The sequence below is a fragment of the Amphibalanus amphitrite genome, unplaced genomic scaffold, assembly GCF_019059575.1.
Source record: "Amphibalanus amphitrite isolate SeventyFive unplaced genomic scaffold, NRLGWU_Aamphi_draft 000657F_arrow, whole genome shotgun sequence".
Lineage (NCBI taxonomy): Eukaryota > Metazoa > Arthropoda > Thecostraca > Balanomorpha > Balanidae > Amphibalanus > Amphibalanus amphitrite.
Genome location: NW_024882151.1, coordinates 317,690 through 338,123, shown reverse-complemented (window position 1 = coordinate 338,123; position 20,434 = coordinate 317,690). Strand labels below are relative to the sequence as shown.

The window sequence follows — 20,434 nt, the reverse complement described above, 5'->3', positions numbered from 1 at the left end:
TTTGGAGCCGCACCAGACGGCGGAGGTCAAGGTCACCGCCAGGGCGGCGGCGGATTGGCTGCGCCCGTGCAACCCCAACTCGGCATATTTCTCCACCCCTGATTCCACATATCTTTTGTTTTCCGTGAATGTCTGCAAAACCCTTCGCCTCTTTGAAGGAAACCTGACTATCACACTCTACACAACACACGGACACCAAGGCTGACCCATGTGACGAATTGGGCACTAATTACGCCTGCTTCAGAGTTTGTTCAGCGATAGCCGGTGGGCCGTAATCATCAATCAATCGAACGGTGTACAATTATAGATAGGTGGCCCTGTCCGGCGTGCCCCAGGGTTCAGTTCGATCCTCCCCTACCGATCGGTGTGCTTTTTGTTAGTGTGGCGCCGGGGCACGTCACACCAGCACGGCACATTGACACTGCCCTGACCCTGGTAGGTAGCAGAGTAAACGGCCCTTGTAACTACTCTTATGATAAGCACTACTTTTCGGTTTTATACATTTGCGACCTTGGAGTTGCAACTACTCAGATGTGTTGCTTCTGACACGATGCTGCTGGCTCCTATTTTTGTCGCAAAGTCAGAACCGTTACTCACGGAAATGTTGCCCCAAAATTAGCATGTATGCTCGCCGGTCTGATTTTTATTTCACTCGTGTCTAGTCACCGCACTGATCGCGCTGGTCACGTCTGATGGAACTGACTGCTGCCCTGCCCAGCCGGGGGCACTGACCCTGATATACGTGACCAGTCGGCAGGTTCGCGCTCCCCCGACCGCCGAGGGCGGGGCCGTCCGCTGTCCCCGCCGCTGACGTAGCACCACTTCCGTCCACAGAGCGGCGTGACACGGACCCGCCCTGTCATGGGAGCACGACACAGCAAGCACCGCAAGTACCCGGTGCCGCCCGGCGGCCTGCACATCAGCGCTCCCTACCCGCCAGGACGCTCCGGGTTCGAGGAGGCGGCCGTCACTAGGAACAATCCCCTCTTCTCGAGTGGAGGAGGAGGAGGAGGAGGTGGGAGAGGGGGAGGCAGCAGGGGCGGTAGTGGAGTGTACCGCACCTACGGTAACCGTCCCAACCCGCCTTCCGAAGAGGAGGAGGACCTGGATCGGGCCCCGTTGAAGCCAGAGGAGCGCCTCCGACGGTCTATCATCCGTAGCCGGCGCGGCCACGGTCACCGCTCAGCACAGCGCGAGGAACGGCGTCCTCGGGAGGACAGGGAGGACTCGGCCGGAGAGCAGCGGTCAGCGCCGCCGTCCGAGCGGTCCTCAGTGCGCTCCTCGTCTCGCTCCTCGCCGCTGAGAGCCAAGGCCAGCGTGCACTCGTTTGAGTTCCCCGGTCCTCCTCCCGGGGACCCGGACGAAGACCTCCACCAGACGAACCGGGAGGACGAGGACCACGTGACCGTACTCCGTCAGCCGGAGGAAGAGGAGGCGCCAGTTCCGCGGCCGGCGCCGCGGACCCTGTTTGGAATGATGCCTGACGTCGTAGGTCGTCCAGTGACCTCAAGGGAAGGACAGTTCAGATGACCGTGCTCCTGGTAAAGTGACTATTGAAGTGGCTTGGAGAGGTGATGAACCACAGACTCGAACCCATGAGGAAAATCTTGCCGGTGAGGATGACCTTTCTCAACAAGACTATCTACCCTGACCAGAGCCCTTTCGGGTCAGAGCGGGGTTCCATCTCCTCTGGGCGTTTGGGTAGCAGTGCAAGAGCTGGTAGCGGGGCCAGCAGAGGCAGCAACCGAGGCAACAGAGGAGGCAGCCGAGGCACTAACGGAGACATCAGAGACAGTGACAGGGACAGAGGTGGTGGAGGCAGAAGTGCCCGAGGCAGCGGCGGCCGCTCCCCCGTTCAGGGAGGTCTGGATCCGCCCCTGGCCGGACCGGGGCTCTCTGAAGGCGAGCTCACAAATGTGCCTGTCGCTGGTGAGACGGGTTCGGCTACAGGTGGCGGGGGAGGTGGCGGGCCGTCACTGGGCATGAGACGAACCATCCGCTGGGGAGACGACGCCGAGGACCTGCCTGCCCGATTGGAGGGTAAGTGAATCACTTGTCTTCAAGATATTTATTCTTTTTTGGCATTAGATCCACAAGTGTCATATGCATGAATTTACCTCAACCGAAACAAGTTGTTAGGTTGAGTGAGAACCATTTTTGTTCATTCAATTTCATCAACCCCGAATGCATTTTTTTAAACATGTAATTTAGTGTCATTGCTTGCCATCAAAGCTGGTGCTTACAAGTTACATACGAGTAACTATAATAACAGCCATTATTACTGAAAAAAATGTATAGGATCTAAGGAACCATTTTCCGTCGATAACATTTCGATACCTATTATACCCAAGCTATTCATATTCTATTCAGTCTAGCGTTCCCTTATGAGTTTGCACGCTCCTTTCTTTACAAAGCGTGCGCCCACACGAGTGGCGAACTGAACCGTGTCATCTTGGGCCAAACAATCGCTAGTCATGCCCTCATGCGTTCGTGTGAGTGAATGCACAAAAAGTGGAAATCGACCGTCTGCCAAAAACTACTACATGCATGCGGTGGGCTCGAAATGAAGCGCTTATTAAACCTTTCAAACGTTATAGAGCCATAAAGAGCCACCAGTGAGGCTCTGCAAAATATTTATGCATTCGCTAACGATCACCGTTCTGCAAACACCTGACAATTGACATCTCCCCACAATGTAACAATATGCTGTCCTAAGAATTATCCAACAGGGTGGTGAAAATCGAGCCTCGAATAATCGCTAAAATGACTTACCTTTAGCAAAAGGAACTGTTATATATATAAAAATCATGTCCGTATTTGTCAGTATAGGCCAATGAACTCAGTCATTCCGATTCATTTTTCCCCTTTTCTATGAAATAATTGCCGTGACGTTGGAAGGCGTCTATCACGACGCCCACGTCAGCCGTCGCGCCAACGGTCGGCTGGTGCGGCGGTGGCAGCTCTGAGTTAGGGGCTCATTAGTTCACGATTTGGCCGCCGGATGGCGACACTAACGACCGTACCCGAGACAAACGATCGACCCAGCGAGGGCGATCCGCAGAGGCTGTCAAAATGTTATGTTCGGAGCTGTAATATCAGGCTCGGTCAAAAGACACGGAGTTTGATTTAGTGACGGTGATATCCCGGATATGCTCGGATATTTTCATGACCAGCCATCTATATTTCCTTATGAAATTTGGAAGTAATCTTGCGCTTATTTTATCTTTCTTGCTTACCTAGACAATTATAAATGCTTTGAAAATTGTGTTCAGCAAACTTCCTGCGCTGACTTACTGTCAGAAATGATAAATTCGTGTGTTTTCATTATCAAACTTATCAATATGAAACGGTACCAACGTAATTCTCTTTAAAAAAAGTTTGCCCTTTATGCCCAAATATATGTGTTCTGTTTTTTCCCTGAGTTCTGCCGTGTGCTTCTCTCGAGCCCACCATTCCGTTCAGAGGTGGCCTGACTTTGTACCCCGTTTTACAGGTATCGTGGAGACCAGCCGCGACACGCGGAACCACCGCTGGACACGGCAGCACCTATCCGTCCACGGCCACACCCTGGTCACCCCCGACCTGAGGCTGCGCCTTCCGGAGGTCACCATCCGGTCTGCACCCGAGACCAGCCACCGAAACGCCGTCAAAATATGCCGCGGTCACACACCGGAGCTCTTCCTAAAGGTACGCAATACTTGCCGTATCACAAGAATCCAACTAACGCAGCTGCTTGTAATCCGGCTTGGCTCCTTTATTTTTGCGAGCTGTGCCGAAAATCAGCCGCGAAACTCCACCTCCAGTGCCGACCTTCGAACGTTCCGCTATTTCCTGTGATTGGCTGCGAGTTCTGGGTGATATACCACGCTGAGGCGGCGGCAATGCCGACTTCTGAGCTTTTTCCGACCCGCTTCGCGGCTAAATTTACGACGAACTTCTTTTCTCGAGAGCTGCAATATAAAGGGCGTGGAGGAAGACGCAGCCAGCCAGAGGCATGGCTGCGCATCGATCTACGCTGAAAATAAAACTCAGCTCGAGGTCAGAGTAAGCTTAAAGCTAGATGTACCAAAGGTAAGGGGTTAACAAAGGGCGCAGTTATGACTTGACATCACACGAAATATCTGGCCGAGGATTGAAATGACGGGATATTAAAACAGCTTCTGAGATATTTCTGACAAAGTTGTACACGCCCTCATTTCCAACGCGCCATAATTCGCCAAATCAGTGACAGATCAAAACTCAAGTTCAAAACAACTTGAGTTATTGCTTTCAGTTACTGCGATATGCTAAGATACCTAAACGAAAAAAGTTAATTAGCGCGATTTGGTTTTGCGCTACAACTATTCCAGCAGACTAAAACGCTACTCCAAACGTGCCGTGATATGCCAGATGAATGTAAACAACGCGTCTACGTGTCAGTATTTTCTTAGGCTGTATTTGAAAAGATGCTTTTTGAAGCTTGCTGCTAAATATTCTTTCTTTAAAGGTAGTGTGCCAGCTTTCTTGGACCGTATGGAGTTAATGGCCCAGATAAGGAGAACCGGATTTTTAGAACTTATTCATACCTTCAAAACTCATGGAAACGTCTTAAATTCTTCAAATTTTGAGTACCCCAGTGCGAAATTCGCCCCGACGGGTTGTCGGTCGTACCCCAACCACATTTCACACCACTATGAACAATAAATGCACACACTGAAATCGCTATTACCGATATGCTCATCCAATCAAGTTTCGATAAACCCGTTCATCATCATCTCCTGCGGTTTCGAACACGCCTGTTAGGTGGCTTCTGATGCTCGTCGAGGTCGGAATTTCCAAATACGCGTGGTGCGTCGGGCCGCGCGCTCTGACTTCGGCCAAGAAAAATGCGTCAGCTGATCATTGTCATTTCTGCCACTTGCGTGTGGTGAAATGGGGTCATAACTTATAAGACGGCTTTTTCATATCAATTATTTTACATAAAATCATATTTCAAACCATAAATAATGTTCGACAGCCAAATAAAAGAAACAATACCAATACGGGCTTACAGTTTAAGGCTCGACATTGTGTTGTCTACGATTAGACAGCTGATAACTCATTCCCGTACGTCGTATGGTCGTAACACTATAATGACCTTTGCTTATTGTCACAAGTGCGCCGCATTCGCGATTGTTGCCCGACGCCTGTTTGCAGGTGAGCCCACTACAGTTGTTATACATATCTAAAAACCGAAAAACTTTTAGGCGAAAAGGGCACTATTTCAGGCCCATTTTTGATTTTTTTTGCGATATTAGGTAAAAACAGAAGCTTCTTATCCTAGGAAAAATAAAATGGGAAATCTTTCAAAGGTGGCACACTACCTTTAATCCAGTTTGCATCCGTTAGATAATTACAAATTTTTCCCGGCGCTAACTGACCACTCAGACTGCAGAGCACACCACAGTCTGAGTCATCATCAATGACTCGACACTTTCCACCGATCAGCTCCCCGCTCCGTCCGTCATCGTTCGGCCCTGGGGCTATAGCTGCAGAGCGGGGCGTGTCACCCCGTCACGTCACGGTCTGGCGGGCGTCACCGAGGCGTGACCGTCACCTGTGGGCGTCGCTCGGTCCACACCGGCCTTTGTTTGATGAACAGCCGTGAATCGGTGGCAGCTAGACTCCCCGTCGGTATCCATACAGCGAGCTGAGAGCAGAGACCGTGTATACATAGGCGGTGCTGCCAGCGACGTAGGCAGGGTAGACCGGTAGAGATTACCGGGTAGCTCAGAGATAAAGGTTGCGATGCTGTGCCTGTTGGCACAACATTGCACTTGTGTTCACTGACATTTAGGTTTTTGCCTATTATCGGCGGGCTGTATGCTCTGTTTTGTGATAAGAGTGTCGGCTTTTGTTTGTGAAGCGCAGCTCTTTTGCCACGCAAATATGCACAATGAATTACCAGCATTGTGAATAGAATCTGCATTATTGGCCTACACTGCTCACTATGTATATAGTCAATAGTCATGCTGACATATTTGTACTCTAAATTGTAACTACTTTAAACCAACCCAAATACAAAAGCATTTCACATCAGAGACAATATCTGATACGTGGTTTTTCTTCAACTCCTAGAATGGTTGATAAGTAAAGGGTCACTTCCTCTGGCTGGCAATCAGTACTCCAACATTATTGACCTCCAAGGCCGCGAGATAGCAGCTGTTGAACAAACAAACCACTTGTACAAGACCTACGGCCGAACTGGTTATAAACCCAACTTTACAGGAGGGCGTATTTGAACTGGTCCTCGACTGTTATCTGCTTCATGTCAGACAGACAGCTGATTGTGGGCGGAGGCGTTTGATCACGTGACAATCTGTGACGTGTGACGGTCGACGATCTGTGATACGATTGTGGTCGGTGGCGATTGATCACGTGACGATCTTTGACGTGTGACGGTTGGCGATCTGTGAGAGAGTGACGGTGACTCGATCGGTGACAAGTCACGCGTCGGGTGAGCGACGGTGAAGGTGGAGGGCGCAGTGACCGAGAGTTTAGTGAGAGTTGTGTGAGCGGTGGGCTTTGGTGGACAAACTGCAGTGCATGAGCTTCTGGTTGTGATTAGTGAGGGTTCAGGGTTCAGGTGCTGGTGCAGACTACAGTTGACGGGAGCTGTATAGTGGAAAAGCAAAGGCTTGATTGAAACTAGCCGGCTGGCAAGTGGATACGCTGAGTGTTTTTAACAGTGCTGAATTTGCTGAAAAACTTTACATTGCAATATCTGTTAGAGCACGCACTCGAGCTGCGAACCTACATACAATACAGGTCTACAATTCAAGCAACATGGCAAATCGGTTTGTGATGTGATACTTTCCGTGCCGTGAAAGCCGTGATAGAGCAGCTCACTTCACAGAAGCATAGCCACCTTGTTGAAAACATTGAGGAGATATATCCGTCAATGACCCGATGAACTTCGCTCTGACAATCGCTGCTATCTTCAATCAGTCAAATGCCGATCAAAGCCGATCAGTGACGACCCTCACACTCCACTGCGAACACCGTCTGGCGACTCTCCACCCCTGTCGTGTCTCTGTTGACTCCTGAATCGTGACTCGGATGACTCCTGAGTCGTGACTCGTCACTGTTGACTCGGGAACGGAAGAGCACCAGTCCGTGAAGAGCGCCGCGTGGCCGCTGGAGCGGCGTCGCGGCGGGTGGACGCTCCACAGTACCTCAGCACAGTGTCGCTACTACCGGGACGCTCCTCACTTCTCACCGTGTCGCGACCTGTGGACACGATGGCGGCAGCAGCAGCGGGCCTGCTGGCCGCTGGTGTGGTGACAGCCGCCCTCCTGCACCGCTCCGGCTGGGGCAGCCGCCTGCTGGACGCGCTGGTAAGCTGCTGGGCCGGGCTGTGGCTGCTGGGCCGTACTGCGGCTGCTGGGCCGTGCTGCGACTGCTGGGCCGTGCTGTGGTTTCCCGTCTGGGCGTGGCCCGTCCGGTGCACGGTTCAGCGGTGATGACCTGGTTGGGTCGACACGTGGTGGGTATGGTGCATTCCTGTGGGGTGATTTGTGGCTTTCGCTTTCGGCATTTTTATATCACTTTTCTAGAGTTTGATCAAATTACACAAATGTTTGCCATCATTTATTTGGTACTCAAAGCAAACAGGTTTTTGTCATGGTTGGTGTATTCTCGGAACGAAACTGCATCATATGTTGAATTGTCATTCATCACAGGCAATAGCCATTGATATCAGTGTAGTAAGCAGTAAGCACTGAATCATCTGCTGGCTCCGCTATCTTGCCGACCCCAAGCTGAGATGAGAATAACTCGTCTTATCGTCACGCTCGGGTTATTTTCAAATATAGGGCTATCGGACCACCCCTTTTGTTATGCTTCATGTCATAGTATCATGACATACCTACCACCGTCTGCTTCATAATCAATCCACCCTACTGCGCTTCAGCAGCACCACGGAGCTCGGGCAGTGGGCGAGCGACGCCTCGCTAATGCTTGTCATTCTACACCGGTTACGGACCACCGGACGTAGATTGGCTGTCTCAACACGGATCGACACTGATTGGTTGGTCGGTAGTGCTAGCAACTGTCGACAGTCAGCTCAGAACAGGAATGGTCACTGGTCTGAGAGTATACGGTGCCACTTTGAATGGCTCAGTGATGGAGATATGTAAAAACTACAGCACTCGGCATACTTGGCTGCCAGAGAATGAATTACGCCGTCCGCAGAACTCTGGACATTGTGTTAGTGCGACTGGTGTGTGTAATTGGCTCGCTGTTCGCTACTATTTCGGCTTTTTTACCGAGCATTGTTGACCGTCTTTTGCGGTCATAGCGGGAGAAACATGGTCTGATTATCCCCGCTCCTTGCCGTCTAGCTTTTCTTGTCCTGATAAGTGACTAGCAACTGACAAGATTTAGCCTTTGCTTGAATTCTTAATATTTTGGTTTATTTTTTAAGCGCAGTTGGATTAACGAAGGGGAAATTAAACAAAAGCATGCAACATAAATGTAACAAAAAAAATGTCTGAGCAAGAGTCATGGATTTTCTTAAATTGTAGCCCTCTGACAATTGACATCCCCGATCACCAAACGACACGTTTTAACCTGCCATTATTCCGCTGATATCTGCAAACAATGCCACCTTATTGACGTCAGTACCGGTTATAACCCCAATCAAACGTGCTGGGAGGGAGGACAGGGGCGGGTGGGCGAAATTAGACGATCACCCGCTTAAATTGGGGTGTGGGGATGGTAAGGTAAAGGAGGTAAAGTTGGAGGAGAGATAGAGAACTAGGACGGGTCGAGGCACGGAAGACAGGAATGAGAGTTAGACACGATGAGCAGTAGCGGCGGAACACCTTCAATCAAGGGGGGGGGGGCATTGCCGACTTTTGGTCCCATTCTTTCCATGCAACGCCCATAGGGCTAATGTTAAAATGCTAAAATAAAAGGGGGCACGGTGCCCCGGTGCCCTCCCCGTTCCACCGCCTATGACGATGAGATAAAATGTCCGAACTAGCCGATTTTGTAACTTATAATGCGGTAAGCAAGTATACTTTTCTCTGAGCATTGCACTTTGTAACAAGTAAAAAAGCAATGAGGAATTGTGGCTAAGCCGTCAGCACAAGCAGCTCACTGAAGTATTGGGCGAGGACATTAAAGGCCTTTCAACAACAAAGCAAGTAATGTTTGAACTTACTGCAGATTTTGCCTTTGCGGGCAAGTTGTCATAATGATTATGATAGCGCAATTTGTTTGATGCATGTTTGAACAATGCGATAAGTCACGCTAAAACTGGACGCAATTTGTGTTCAGAGCAGTTGCATTGTTGCCGACATGCTGTACTGATTGTGACATTAGATACCACAGCTATTCGAAGGGGAGCATGCTAGCGTTAGAATGTCTGTCAAGACAAAGGGAAACCTACGGAATATCTGTGCCTACTTTGTACTATACGTGACGACTGACTAGCATACTGCATAGTTTATGTGGGGAGATAATGTGACAATTGAAAGTAATTATCAAGGGTTTGTTGTTACCTTTGAAATTCGCCATTTTTATTAGGCATTATCATTTGACCCCTTGGGTTTTAAACGGTGGTGATCGTTTATTCTCCCGCCTGATTGGAATTTTAGCCTTTTGCTCGTCTTTGGCCACATAAAGTTCAAAACTGTAACACGGTCGGATTAGTTTGCTCAGCAGATGAAAAGCCGCGATACACTTTACACTCGCCTCCCACGCCTTGTTGCTGCAGTGACATCAGTGGCGAAAGTGTCTCCAGATATCAGTTGTAAACAGGTCGCTGGAACAATCAGTTTGGGCGTGGCGTTGCAATGCTTTCGGCGATGTGTGTGATGTGTACCAGAACTGTGAATTGTCGGTCGGTGTGTTTGGTGTGGGCAGTTGTTTCTTGGTAGTGGTGGGAGGCGGTCTGAGGAAGTGTGTGCTGTGTGTGTGAGAGACTCAAACCAGTCCGGCATCATGAGCAGACTTCTTAGCGCCGGATGCAGCGGCTTTCAGTCGCTCGCATCGTTCGTGATGCAGCACCACTCCATGGCAAATCAGGTACCTATTTCGGGGAGCGCTGCCAATTTTGCATCGCCTGTCAGACTTGTTTCAACATATTGCATGACTTCTAGCTCCGAAATGCTACAAATCTATCATCTGGAGTTAATTGCGATGGTAATCTTGATGGTTTCCGGGCCAAATACGTGCTCTAAATGGATAACAGGCAAGATTTATTGGCGTGGCGCCATAAGTAGCTTAGCTTGAGTTCTCAGAAATGCCTGCACCAACAGTCATGTCGGCGTTTTCCAAGGGGTAACATGATCATGTCCGCCACATAAGTTTAACACGACACTAAGTGACCCGGGTGGCAGGCGCGCGTTCCTCAGCTGTCGTGTTCGTAGTGACACGTTCAATCCATTATTCTCGAGGATTCGGAAGTCAGAGGTGAGCCGGCAGCTTAGCAAGACCTGGGTCAACATTAACCTGCTGAGACTAAGGAAAACCTACCAATTCCTAATCATTTTCGATACTCTCAACGCTGACGTTGTGGCAGCTGACTGTTGTGATAACTGATAAACCAAGTTTTTCTATGCATTGTAAGCCGGTTCGTAGCAGGCTATTCCGATAACAGACCCGAACTGATGCGAGGAGACTGAGAAAGCCACTAGAGTGGAAGATAATCCGAAAACTGAGGCCTGGAGGTTGTAGATAGCTTATGAATTGTGCAAGCGCCGATGAATGTTGATCAAGGCAGCGTTGGATGGAAACCCTTCAGGTCGGCTTTGAATCCGTTTAGCATTTGTAAACGGGATCCCGATGATTTAATTGCATGGTGTAGTTGTTTGCTTTTGTTTATTTTGGGAAGTTCTCGCAAACTGCCTGTGTTCATTTACCGATGACCTGAACTAAGCTCGAAGAACAACACAAAACAGAGCCTTGAGTATGTGTTTTCGAAGTAACTCGTTACTTCACCCGCGGTAAATAAACTATTAACAACAAATAATTATTTAAATTCGGATTGGAAAGCGGCGGTCAACCTCAAGGGTGCAATGCACGTCCTCACTTAGTTAGACGTAACAACGCTTTTATTTTTGTTTGTTTTTTAATACAATCTCTAGCAATACAATATCAAAATAACGATTTTTTCCAACTTATGTTACCTCTGCCCTAACAGCACCTCTTATTTTATGACTCCAAGCATGGTCCCCATCTGACACCAGTCCTCCTTGCGTTTCAGTTCCGCTCTCGGGACGATTACCGCAGCTGGTTGGGCGTGCTGCGCGCCGGCTCCGGCCAACAAACCGATGACACCACAAGTGACGTCAGCAGTGACGTCACTGACGAGAAGAACTCGGTCGGAGACGTCTCTGAGAAGAAGGTTTCGGTGTCGTATGGAGAGAACAACACCGTCAACATCAGCTATGGAGGTGCCGCTGAGTCGGAGAAGCTGCTCTCTTCTAGCGGAGGAGGTGGTCTGGAGTTTGAGACCTGGGAGGTGGCGGAGGCTGCTGACGATTCCACAGATGGCGCTGCGGTAGACCTCGGCGAGGAGGCCTGTTCGGACGTCAGCGATCAGCTTATCACAGGCCTGGATGCTCCCGGGCTGGCGGCGAGCCGCGGAGGAGGACCCATCTTCTCCCTGGACGATATCAGGTCCAACACTCCGCCGCCGGCGTTTGCTGATCAGCCCGTGCCGCCCAACTCGGTCCGCTGGGACCTGGAGCTGCACTCTGCGGATCTCCAGCGGACCCCTGCGCGGGGATCCACCCTGGGATCCCGCTGGGGCCGGCCTGCCACGCCCCCCGGCGGCCGGTTCCGGCGGAGGTCCGTCTCCCCTCCCGCCTCTCTGACCTCCAACGGAGGCGGAAAGACCTCAGTCCGGGGCTCCTCTGGCGCTGCAGCCGCCTGCGCTCGGCAGAAGCTCCGCTCTGTCGAGACGCAGACCGACTCTGGCAAGTTCGGTATGCGTCGGGCCGGTTCTGAGTGGGCACTTCTGGAGCGCAGCGCGCAGACGGCTAGTATCCGTTCAGAGAGAATCCGCCGCGCCGCGCAGATGTTTGAGGAGATCGCGCAGGCGGAGCGAGCCGCCGCGCTGGCGCTGTCTCCGCTGCCGCGCCGGCCGGCTCCGGAGGACAGCCCGGAGCCGCAGCCGGAGCCGGAGCCGGAGCCGGAGCCGGCCGTGGAGCAGGAACGCCGCTCACAAGTGGCAGCCAGTCGCTCGGTGGACGCCATTGTAGCCCTTGGTGGGCCGGAGGGCGAGGATTCTGACAGAGACGAGGAGTCGGAGGAGCTGCTCTGGCTCAGGGTCAAGACCAAGATCGCTGAGCGACGACAGAAGTTCCATCAGCTGGACCTGACAGCTCGCGGCGGGGGTGAGACGACGGAGGAGACGCGGCCGACCCAGGTGGCGCCACCGTCTCCGCTGCCGGCGCTTAGCCGTCCGGTGCTCGGGTCTTCCCTGTCTGAATCAGAGGGAGCCTCCTCGCCAGTGACCTCAGGGTCACTCGGAGATGATCTGGATACGTCGGGGTCAACAGGTGACGGGTCCGATACGCTCCGATGCTGGACCGGAAAGTACATCGAGCAAGACGAAGAACAAGAGGTAAGAACACATTGCTTAGCTTTGTTCGTAAATTGTAGCACATTATAAAGTCTTACCTTCCCCAGAATTTAGCTGCAGGAATTAAAACGCTAGTGTTTTTGCTTAAAGGGAGATAATGACCTTTTTCCACAAAATCTGAGTTAGGACCATTTTCTGACAAAACACAACAAGTTATAATGTAAATTAAAACCATTTTGCTCAATGCGGTACCTTGCCGCAAATATCTCAACTTGAAGTCACGTTAGCGGGGAGCGCTGAAAATGACCGTTGAATAAGTACTTACATCACTTTTTGGTACTTGCATGTAATTTTGTAAAATGAGCGTATTCCTTACATTTGATCTTCATCACATCTAGTTAGTTAATGGTCGTCTATAGTGCCTTCAAAAGATATTCATGGTTTGGGGGTGGTTTATGTCTAAATTTACGCAACTATTTTTCCTGTTCATCATCTGAGGCCATATGCTGCTATTTTAGTAGCAACGACTCAATTTTGAATCGGTCCCGCCGACTGCACAATAAAAGAAGATAGATACAACACTTTTGCGGCATCACTGAAAAACTTATGCAGTACTGTTATCAAAATTCTCATAACACCGTTCGACAAACCTGAAGTCTTTTTGAAATAAATATGCTTGTATTTTTCGCTTCAGGCTCTGAGGCCAAAATAATGAATTTCGTAGTCGCAATCGCAAGATTTGGCTGCGTTTCTGGCGCATGCCGTTCATTTGTGGCGCAAAATAATACTTGGAAACAAAGAAGAGTAGGCACTATGTACGAATCTAATTAATTCTAAACCGAATTAACTCTAATTCAAATTAGAATCCTTACAACCAAGCAACGACAAGGCGATAACATAAACAAAAACCCAAGCGTCGCTGTTTGAAACAAAAGCGCCATATACTGCGACTTTTTTATAGAGAAGGACAAGAAGGACAACGCATTTCGGTGGGTGTTACAAGTACTGCAAGTACTGCTTCTTTTTTGCAAAAATAAAAACCTTTTTCACATACGAAAATGTGCTAGGAAATTTTCATATTTTATAGAAACTACAGTAGAAATAGTATAGATGTCGAGTAATTTTTATTAAAGAAAAAAGAAAGCTCATTATCTCCCTTTAAGTGATGCATAAATGCGTCCGAGTTTTTTTTTTGATAAATTCTACAGAAAATTCCTACCAAGAAATGTGACGTCCGTGGTACCGCCGTCTGCAAATGCTAAGAAGGTTATCACCATAGTCATCAGCATTCAGCACTGTCTGGCACACTGGGCCACAATGACGCAAAAACTCGATAAGATTTATTCTGAGAGCACAGCTTCAGCATCGTAAGACCCGCTGCCCGAATAAAGCCAATGCTGAGCTGCTCTTTCTGGCGGGTACCCTGCGACTCTGCCTGGATATGAGAACAGGCATCCCACGCTACCATCATCCACTATAGGGGACGGTAGCTGCCCGCTCAGCCGCGGCCAATAAGGCCCAGAACGGCATCTCCCGGCCTCGTCATCATTGCTGACGGTCCGGCTGACCTGGTGACCTTTTCGCTGTCGCCGCCGCCGCTCGGCCCGGTCGTGTCAGCGCCGCCGCGCCGGGTCGCTGTCGGTCGGGGGCTCCGGTCGCGGTCTCTGGCTCGCCGGGCAGTGGCCGTCCCCCGCAGACGGCACGTCGTAAACACGGACCGACCGCTGCGAGCGGCTCCCTTTGTCGTGATCGACGCTGACCGCGGCAGAGTGGCGGAGGAGAGGCAGAGCGGTGCGGAGATTAGTGGAGATTGAGCTGAGCTGGAAATAGGACGCCATCGCAGCCCTGGGCTCAAAGGCGCCACTTGAAGTCACAGTTGGGGCTATTTTAGGCTGCGGAGGAGAATATATCACACGATATATGACGGTCGCAATGGTTATTTGGTTTGGTGACTGCGAGACTTCGTCTGAGCAGCCCTGTAGATCAAGCTACAATGTCGGCATTCGCTGGAACACTCGTGGTTTCCTTAGGAAATACAGTCTGTTCTTTTATGTTCCATCCCCTGTTTGCTGCCGTGATTATACCTAGTTTCTGCTTATAATTATGACCTCGCTACTTCTTTTCCGTGTTCAGGTCCTGCGCCGCCTGGGTAACCCCGTGCTGGCGGAGCAGAAACTCAACTTGAAGCTGAAGACTCGAACCAGGCTGGAGGCGGGTCGGGCGGAGAGCGAGCGGCAGAAACAGCGGATTCAGGAGCAGAGGGATCAGACCCAGCTGAAACTGGACCAGGTCAAGGCCAAACTCACCCGCGACGGAGCCTTCGAGAGAAAAAGGTACGGTGATTTACCGGCTGCTCATGTCCTCAAAGGGATTATCCCACCTTTAACATGGGGTTTGAGTTGAGATAGCCAAGTTTGCGGCGAGGTTCAGAAACCACTATCTATCTAGGTTGCAACCCCCGCGGCCTCTTGGTGTTGAAGAAATTCGTTCCCTTCATTTGAAAATGGGCCTTGTACAAGGCCCTATCTTCAACATGGAGCGACCGTTAGTGTGACGTCACCTCGTTTAGTCATTCTGATTTAAATGGGTTTGTTCGTTGAAAAATCGCTTAAAACTTGGTCTAAACTTTGTTGTGGTGCCTACAGAGTAAAAAGAATCAGCTTTATGACAGTAATGTGGCCTGGGGAAGGAGGTAATTTTGAGCTGTGACGTCACATATTTGAAAGTTTGTGTTTGGAATATGGAAAGCCTAAGATGTTTAATGAAAAATAAATGCCAGAACCGTGTTCCTGGTCATCCAATCTATAAAGTCGGGCACAATTTAACTGGTTTTAACAACATTTTAGAAGGTGGGATAGTCCCTTCAAACTGGGTCGACGTTTTTCAACTGCCGTCTTGAATGGTCCGATACCAATGGTCGTGACGGGCGCCGCATGTCTGCTATTTGCTTTTAAATGAAAACACTGCAAAATCCATTCCATACTGCTGCTCACGAAATGTGGCATTAGGTACTTTTATATACTTGCTGCTTTTTCAGAAGTTTTACGCTATTCAGTATACTTGTGTCTATGAGGCAAACTGATTTGTTTTTGACCGATTGTAGTACTACATTGACCATTGTTTACAATATCTTTAATTTATGCAAATTTAAAGACAGAATAAACGAAGCAAACGTATTTTTCATTGATAGATAATTTGAGCGTTATATAATGGATTTTTCCTTTGACCCTTATTCCTGATTTTAAATAGCCTTTTTTGTCTACTACTTTTCTGTTTTCGTCTGTCGCTCACATTAGGTCGCAGTTGGAGAGTTTCATTAAAACTAAGGAAATTGGGCGTCTGTCTATGGCCAATAAACCGTCTGGCCAGTTCCATTTGCAGTGCTGGTAACGACGCCCGCCGCAGTTATCCGCACCTGCCTATCTTCATAAGGCTCTCCAACTCGGGTACCTATGGTCGTGGCCCGGTCCCCTGGGGGAATAGAGAGAATGCCAGACAGCATTGGATTTGCTGCCCCATGGAGACTGGAGAGGACTGCAATAGCCAGAATTATTGTTTTGTAGCCTCGATGCAGTCTGTTCTCTTATAAGGTGACCAATAACCAAGAATGCCACATTTTCCTTCACCTAGGTATTGTGAAATTGTGCGAGTAATATATAAAGGTGCGTAAAATACCAATATTGTCTGAAACAAGGTGGACAATTATTCATGCTCCAATGGTGCATAAAGCGTTCGCCTGTGAATGAAGCAATTTGCAGCCAATTCAGAGTAGAATACTGGATCGGAAGGGAGTGAGAAATGCATCGGCAATGAACTTGAATAATGGACACTAACAGGGCTCATCAGGAGGCAATGGGCTGCTCAAAAGCTTGCGGCATCAAACATGAATGCTAATATAGAGTAGAGACTGTGCTTACGCTGAATGAAGACGCGTTTTATGTGAACGAAACATGCTGTTGTAAAAAAAACGATAAAATAAACAAACTATTTTCTTTGCTTAGGTGCAACATAGCAAACAGCTAACTTTCTCTCTCTCTCCCTCTCCATATATCTCTCTCTCTCTCTCTCTCTCTCTCTCTCTCTCTCTCTCTCTCTCTCTCTCTCTCTCTCTCTCTCTCTCTCTCTCTCTCTCTCTCTCTCTCTCTCTCTCTCTCTCTCTCTCTCTCTCTCTCTCCGTCTCTCTCTTCTCGTAATCTCCTTCACACCCGTTCCCCAGCCACTACCATTTGCGGCGCGAAATCCTTCGCCAGGGTTATGCGGCACAGCATAACATCAGGCGCCGACCACTAGTGACACCTATCGGCAGGAATAGCAAACAGGGCCACTGAACGGCCGACGGGATGGACCAGGAAGATACGCCGTCCACTGATCTGATCTTGCCGTTTCCTTGTCGGCGAAAGCTTAGAAATAAAGCTAAAAATTGTCAACCCTTGTCATTGACTTGCACTTTGCAGTCGATGTTTAGGTATCTGATTACTAGAGCTTAGCTATGGATTTGTTTATCTTTGGTGCATGCTGATAGTAGCACGACGTATGATAGCTTGGCTGCTTGACCTATGATACTTGGATAAGGATGCTTTGTTTTATCTATCTACATTTTACAACCTAGTATTCACAATTTGCTTCTTTTGCTTTGAAAATTAAAGGATATAATAATCGTTTCTAATGTATTGATCACTACATAGACTGACTGAGTGTGTGATCCCCTTTCTCCACCGCACCGGGAATTTTCGCGCCATCTGTCACCTTCCTGGCCTTTTCCCGCCCATCTGACAGGTTATCTGCTCTGTCGGGAAATATTATCGATATGGAGCGGTGGAGCCGCCAGTATAACCTCTCTGACCGGCTGCAAAGGCACCGCCCGGTCCCTGATAAATGCGGCTGCAGCTCATCCCCATCGACCCGGGGGGCTGCAGTCAGTGCCGGGAGGGCCGCGTCATCTCCGCGGCTGATCGCAGCCGTCATCGCCTCCTCCGTCATCACCCCCCCCCCCCCGCCCCTCACCGTCCCCAAGGTCATCTCCCGACCCCCGGGTTTGTATCTCAATGACGTCATCAATATCATCCCGAGGCAGCCGCTCTCCGGGCGGGCATTCGCTAATGGTGCGTGTTCCCTCGCCAGATTGGAAACCGTACTGTATCGGCTGGACCAAAGCATCCGCGAGGAGCAGCAGAGGCTCTCTCAGCTGACGCGCCGAATCACCGAAACCGACGGAGACATCGAGGGCCTGGAGCGCCGGCTGAGTCATCTGGTGGTGGAGTCGGATACTAGAGCTTTGCCACTCTCCCCGCTAGAGTAACATTTGTGGTGTGAGAGTGGAAAGGCTCTCTGAGCTCGGTGCGGGTGTGGTTGTGGGGAGGTGGGCCTGTGAGGTGCCATGTGATTTGTCGGTCCGAATGATAACTGTGAGAGTCATGTGCACAGATCATGTGATTTGTATTCGTAAGTCAAGAATGTTTTCAACAAGCCTATGAATTTGTGTGTCCTGTTTTTATGTGATCACTGATTAAATTGTCGAAAGGCACAGTGTGGCGATTATTCCTAAGATGTGCATGTGTAATGTCTGTAGTTTGCCTATGTATATTGCATTGGAGACCTGTACTAAAGAAAGGTTTTATGTGAACGCACTCCCAGCTTATTTTTCACATTTTATTTCTTACTCTGTCCTTTCACTGCATGAACAAGTGCAAACAAAATCCCAGGCTATCTTGATTGCCTTGTCGTGTCCAGGTCCTCGTGATTTTACTATTATTACGTGTAATTTGAATGTTGATGAAAAGCGGTTGTCAATGTGTGATGATCTGTGGGCTTGAATTTCTCAAGCCTTCAATGGTTATGGACATTCCTCTGGCTCGCCGTGTCACAATGCGCTCCGAAAATTTGAATATATTCACGACTGTACATGCGTATGAAGTTGTCATTGGATTGGATCAACCAATCCAAACATTGCTAGACGTGTATAGGTTTCAGCCTGTCTACGATAAAGAACAGGGCATATTTTACGGTCCGTCGTTGTAAGAAGGCACCACTTTCCCGCAGTCATTCGACAATCGACACGGTACGCCGTTGATCTCACAAGCAGCTCTCGTCAGCATGTAGAAACTAAATATATTGGGATTCTTGTCAATATAAACATTTGTCACGATCAACCAGAAAATATTGCTATATATATATAGGAACAAGAGAGTATAAATTAGTGATAATTATTTGAGTTAAATATTAACTTTGCAAATAATGAACAGAAGAAAACATGTGACTTTTTGTACAGCAAAATAATAGATCATAAATCCATTGCTTTTGAAAATAAGAAACATTTCAAATGATAGAAATGCATATCATAGGGCTAAGTTTGGTTACGGAAAATTAAAGTTTAGACTGAAAAGCGAAAGTTCCGTTTTCAATGCCTGAAACATAAAAGTGAATGTTCAGTAGTATTGCGTCTGGTCATTATCTAAAATACTTGTAATATATACTGTAGAAATATACATCATGCGGATTACAAGGCACAATGTTGGCCGCCCGAGGCACGGGTTTAGGAAATAGAAGACCACTTGAGAAACATCCATAGCGCGCTGTACCGTACCGCGCCACCCTCACCACTTAACGAGTCTATGTCATATATAGAGCGCAGCTCCGGTTCATCGTCATCTCAAACTCCGCGAACGTACTCAATTAGCCGAGAGCTCAGTTGAGTCTGAAGAACTCACGTCTACACCGTGGCGCAGATGACGGGCTGAGACGAAGGCGCCCCCTGACATTCCCGTACAGACTTTATACAGAGAGGGCGGATCCCCGGCCCGGCAGCCTTGTGGACGGATAATCGCGAGTACGTATCTCGTGAAACTCAATCAGCATCGCGTGCCTCAAGATCACGACCTCGTGATCCGAAATAGGATCGGCCTGACCTCGAAACGGATCATAGTGGTCCCAGGTCAACAGCACGGATCACCAGCTCCACAAAGTGATCCCGTCTGGCTCACGAATCCCCCACGCGAGCTCACTCTCCCGTCAGTCCCCCGCGATGCAGTCTCCGCCCTAGCTCTGATGCTGTTTATACTCGGGACCCGGAGGTGGGTAGTCGACCGACTCGAGCTGACGCTGCTTCTTACGGTCGTTCCAGCGCAGGCACTCGTCCAGTGAGTCGAACCAGTCGGTGATCTGGTCGGACGAACAGATGGACGGCACCGGGAACACGGACGTCGTCACCCGCAGACTGAGGGGTGGAACAGAGATGGTCAGGGTATGGGAAGGGTTGAGTGTGGGTCGTAAAGGCGCTCAGTGGTCATCGTTACGGTTAAAAACCAGCGTAGTTCGAATCGGCGTATGCTAGTGTCGGTTGATACCTATACATTATTTTATGTCATATTGGCAAAAAAGCTGGATCTGCATTTTGTACGTATCCAAAGATTGTTCAGTTATACTACTGAAACACAAAACATGCAAAAGCAAATAATTACAAACAACATCAGGCTACATTGAACCAGCATGCAGTTATGAGATAAGCAAACGTGAAACCAAAACACAGTTGCAGCCTCTTTATTTGTAAAGAGACAAAATACAAACTTGTGCTAAGTGCAATGACAAGTGCTATAAATAAGCAGACACAAACAAAGCGTGGCATTAAAAGTGCTGATCTACCACAGGAGTCAGAAAAGGTATGTCGAGACGTTCGAAAGATCACTCAGAAGATGTTCATCTAGGATTATTGAGAAATATGAAGACTGTTTGATGTGCCTCAGGCCTCTCACACCCATAAAAGACAAAAAGTTGATATCGTTATTTTCTAAAGGGTGCCTAAGTGTTGAAGAGATAAGTATCAAATAAAGAACTGTTTGCAGAAAGCCGAAGAGTGCTGGTGCCTTTTATGAAATCATGACGGAA

The 20,434-nt window shown here is 49.0% G+C and overlaps 2 protein-coding genes across 8 annotated transcripts in view; one reads left to right on the top strand and one right to left on the bottom strand.

Annotated features, from left to right (window-relative positions):
- The first annotated feature begins 1,574 nt into the window (after nt 1–1,574).
- LOC122364116 lies at nt 1,575–18,454 on the top strand. 2 transcript variants are annotated; one of them, XM_043334208.1, is made up of 5 exons: nt 1,575–2,040; nt 3,494–3,687; nt 11,231–12,595; nt 14,687–14,886; nt 17,675–18,454. In XM_043334208.1, the coding sequence occupies exons 1-5, from the start codon at nt 1,575–1,577 to the stop codon at nt 17,850–17,852; spliced, it is 2,403 nt and encodes an 800-aa protein (XP_043190143.1). In that variant the 3' UTR covers nt 17,853–18,454. The 2 variants fall into 2 exon arrangements, with proteins under 2 accessions (XP_043190143.1, XP_043190144.1); XM_043334209.1 differs by lacking the exons at nt 1,575–2,040; nt 3,494–3,687 and adding an exon at nt 6,391–7,355.
- LOC122364117 (NAD kinase-like) overlaps nt 18,425–20,434 on the bottom strand; it is a 33,876-nt gene continuing 31,866 nt past the window's right edge. For 5 of the 6 annotated variants that reach the window (XM_043334213.1, XM_043334210.1, XM_043334211.1 and 2 more), the window contains exon 9: nt 18,425–19,766. In XM_043334213.1, the coding sequence (XP_043190148.1) occupies nt 19,589–19,766 (178 nt within the window). In that variant the 3' untranslated portion in view covers nt 18,425–19,588. The remainder of the gene's footprint in view (nt 19,767–20,434) is intronic. The other variant, XM_043334212.1, reaches the window with a different exon arrangement.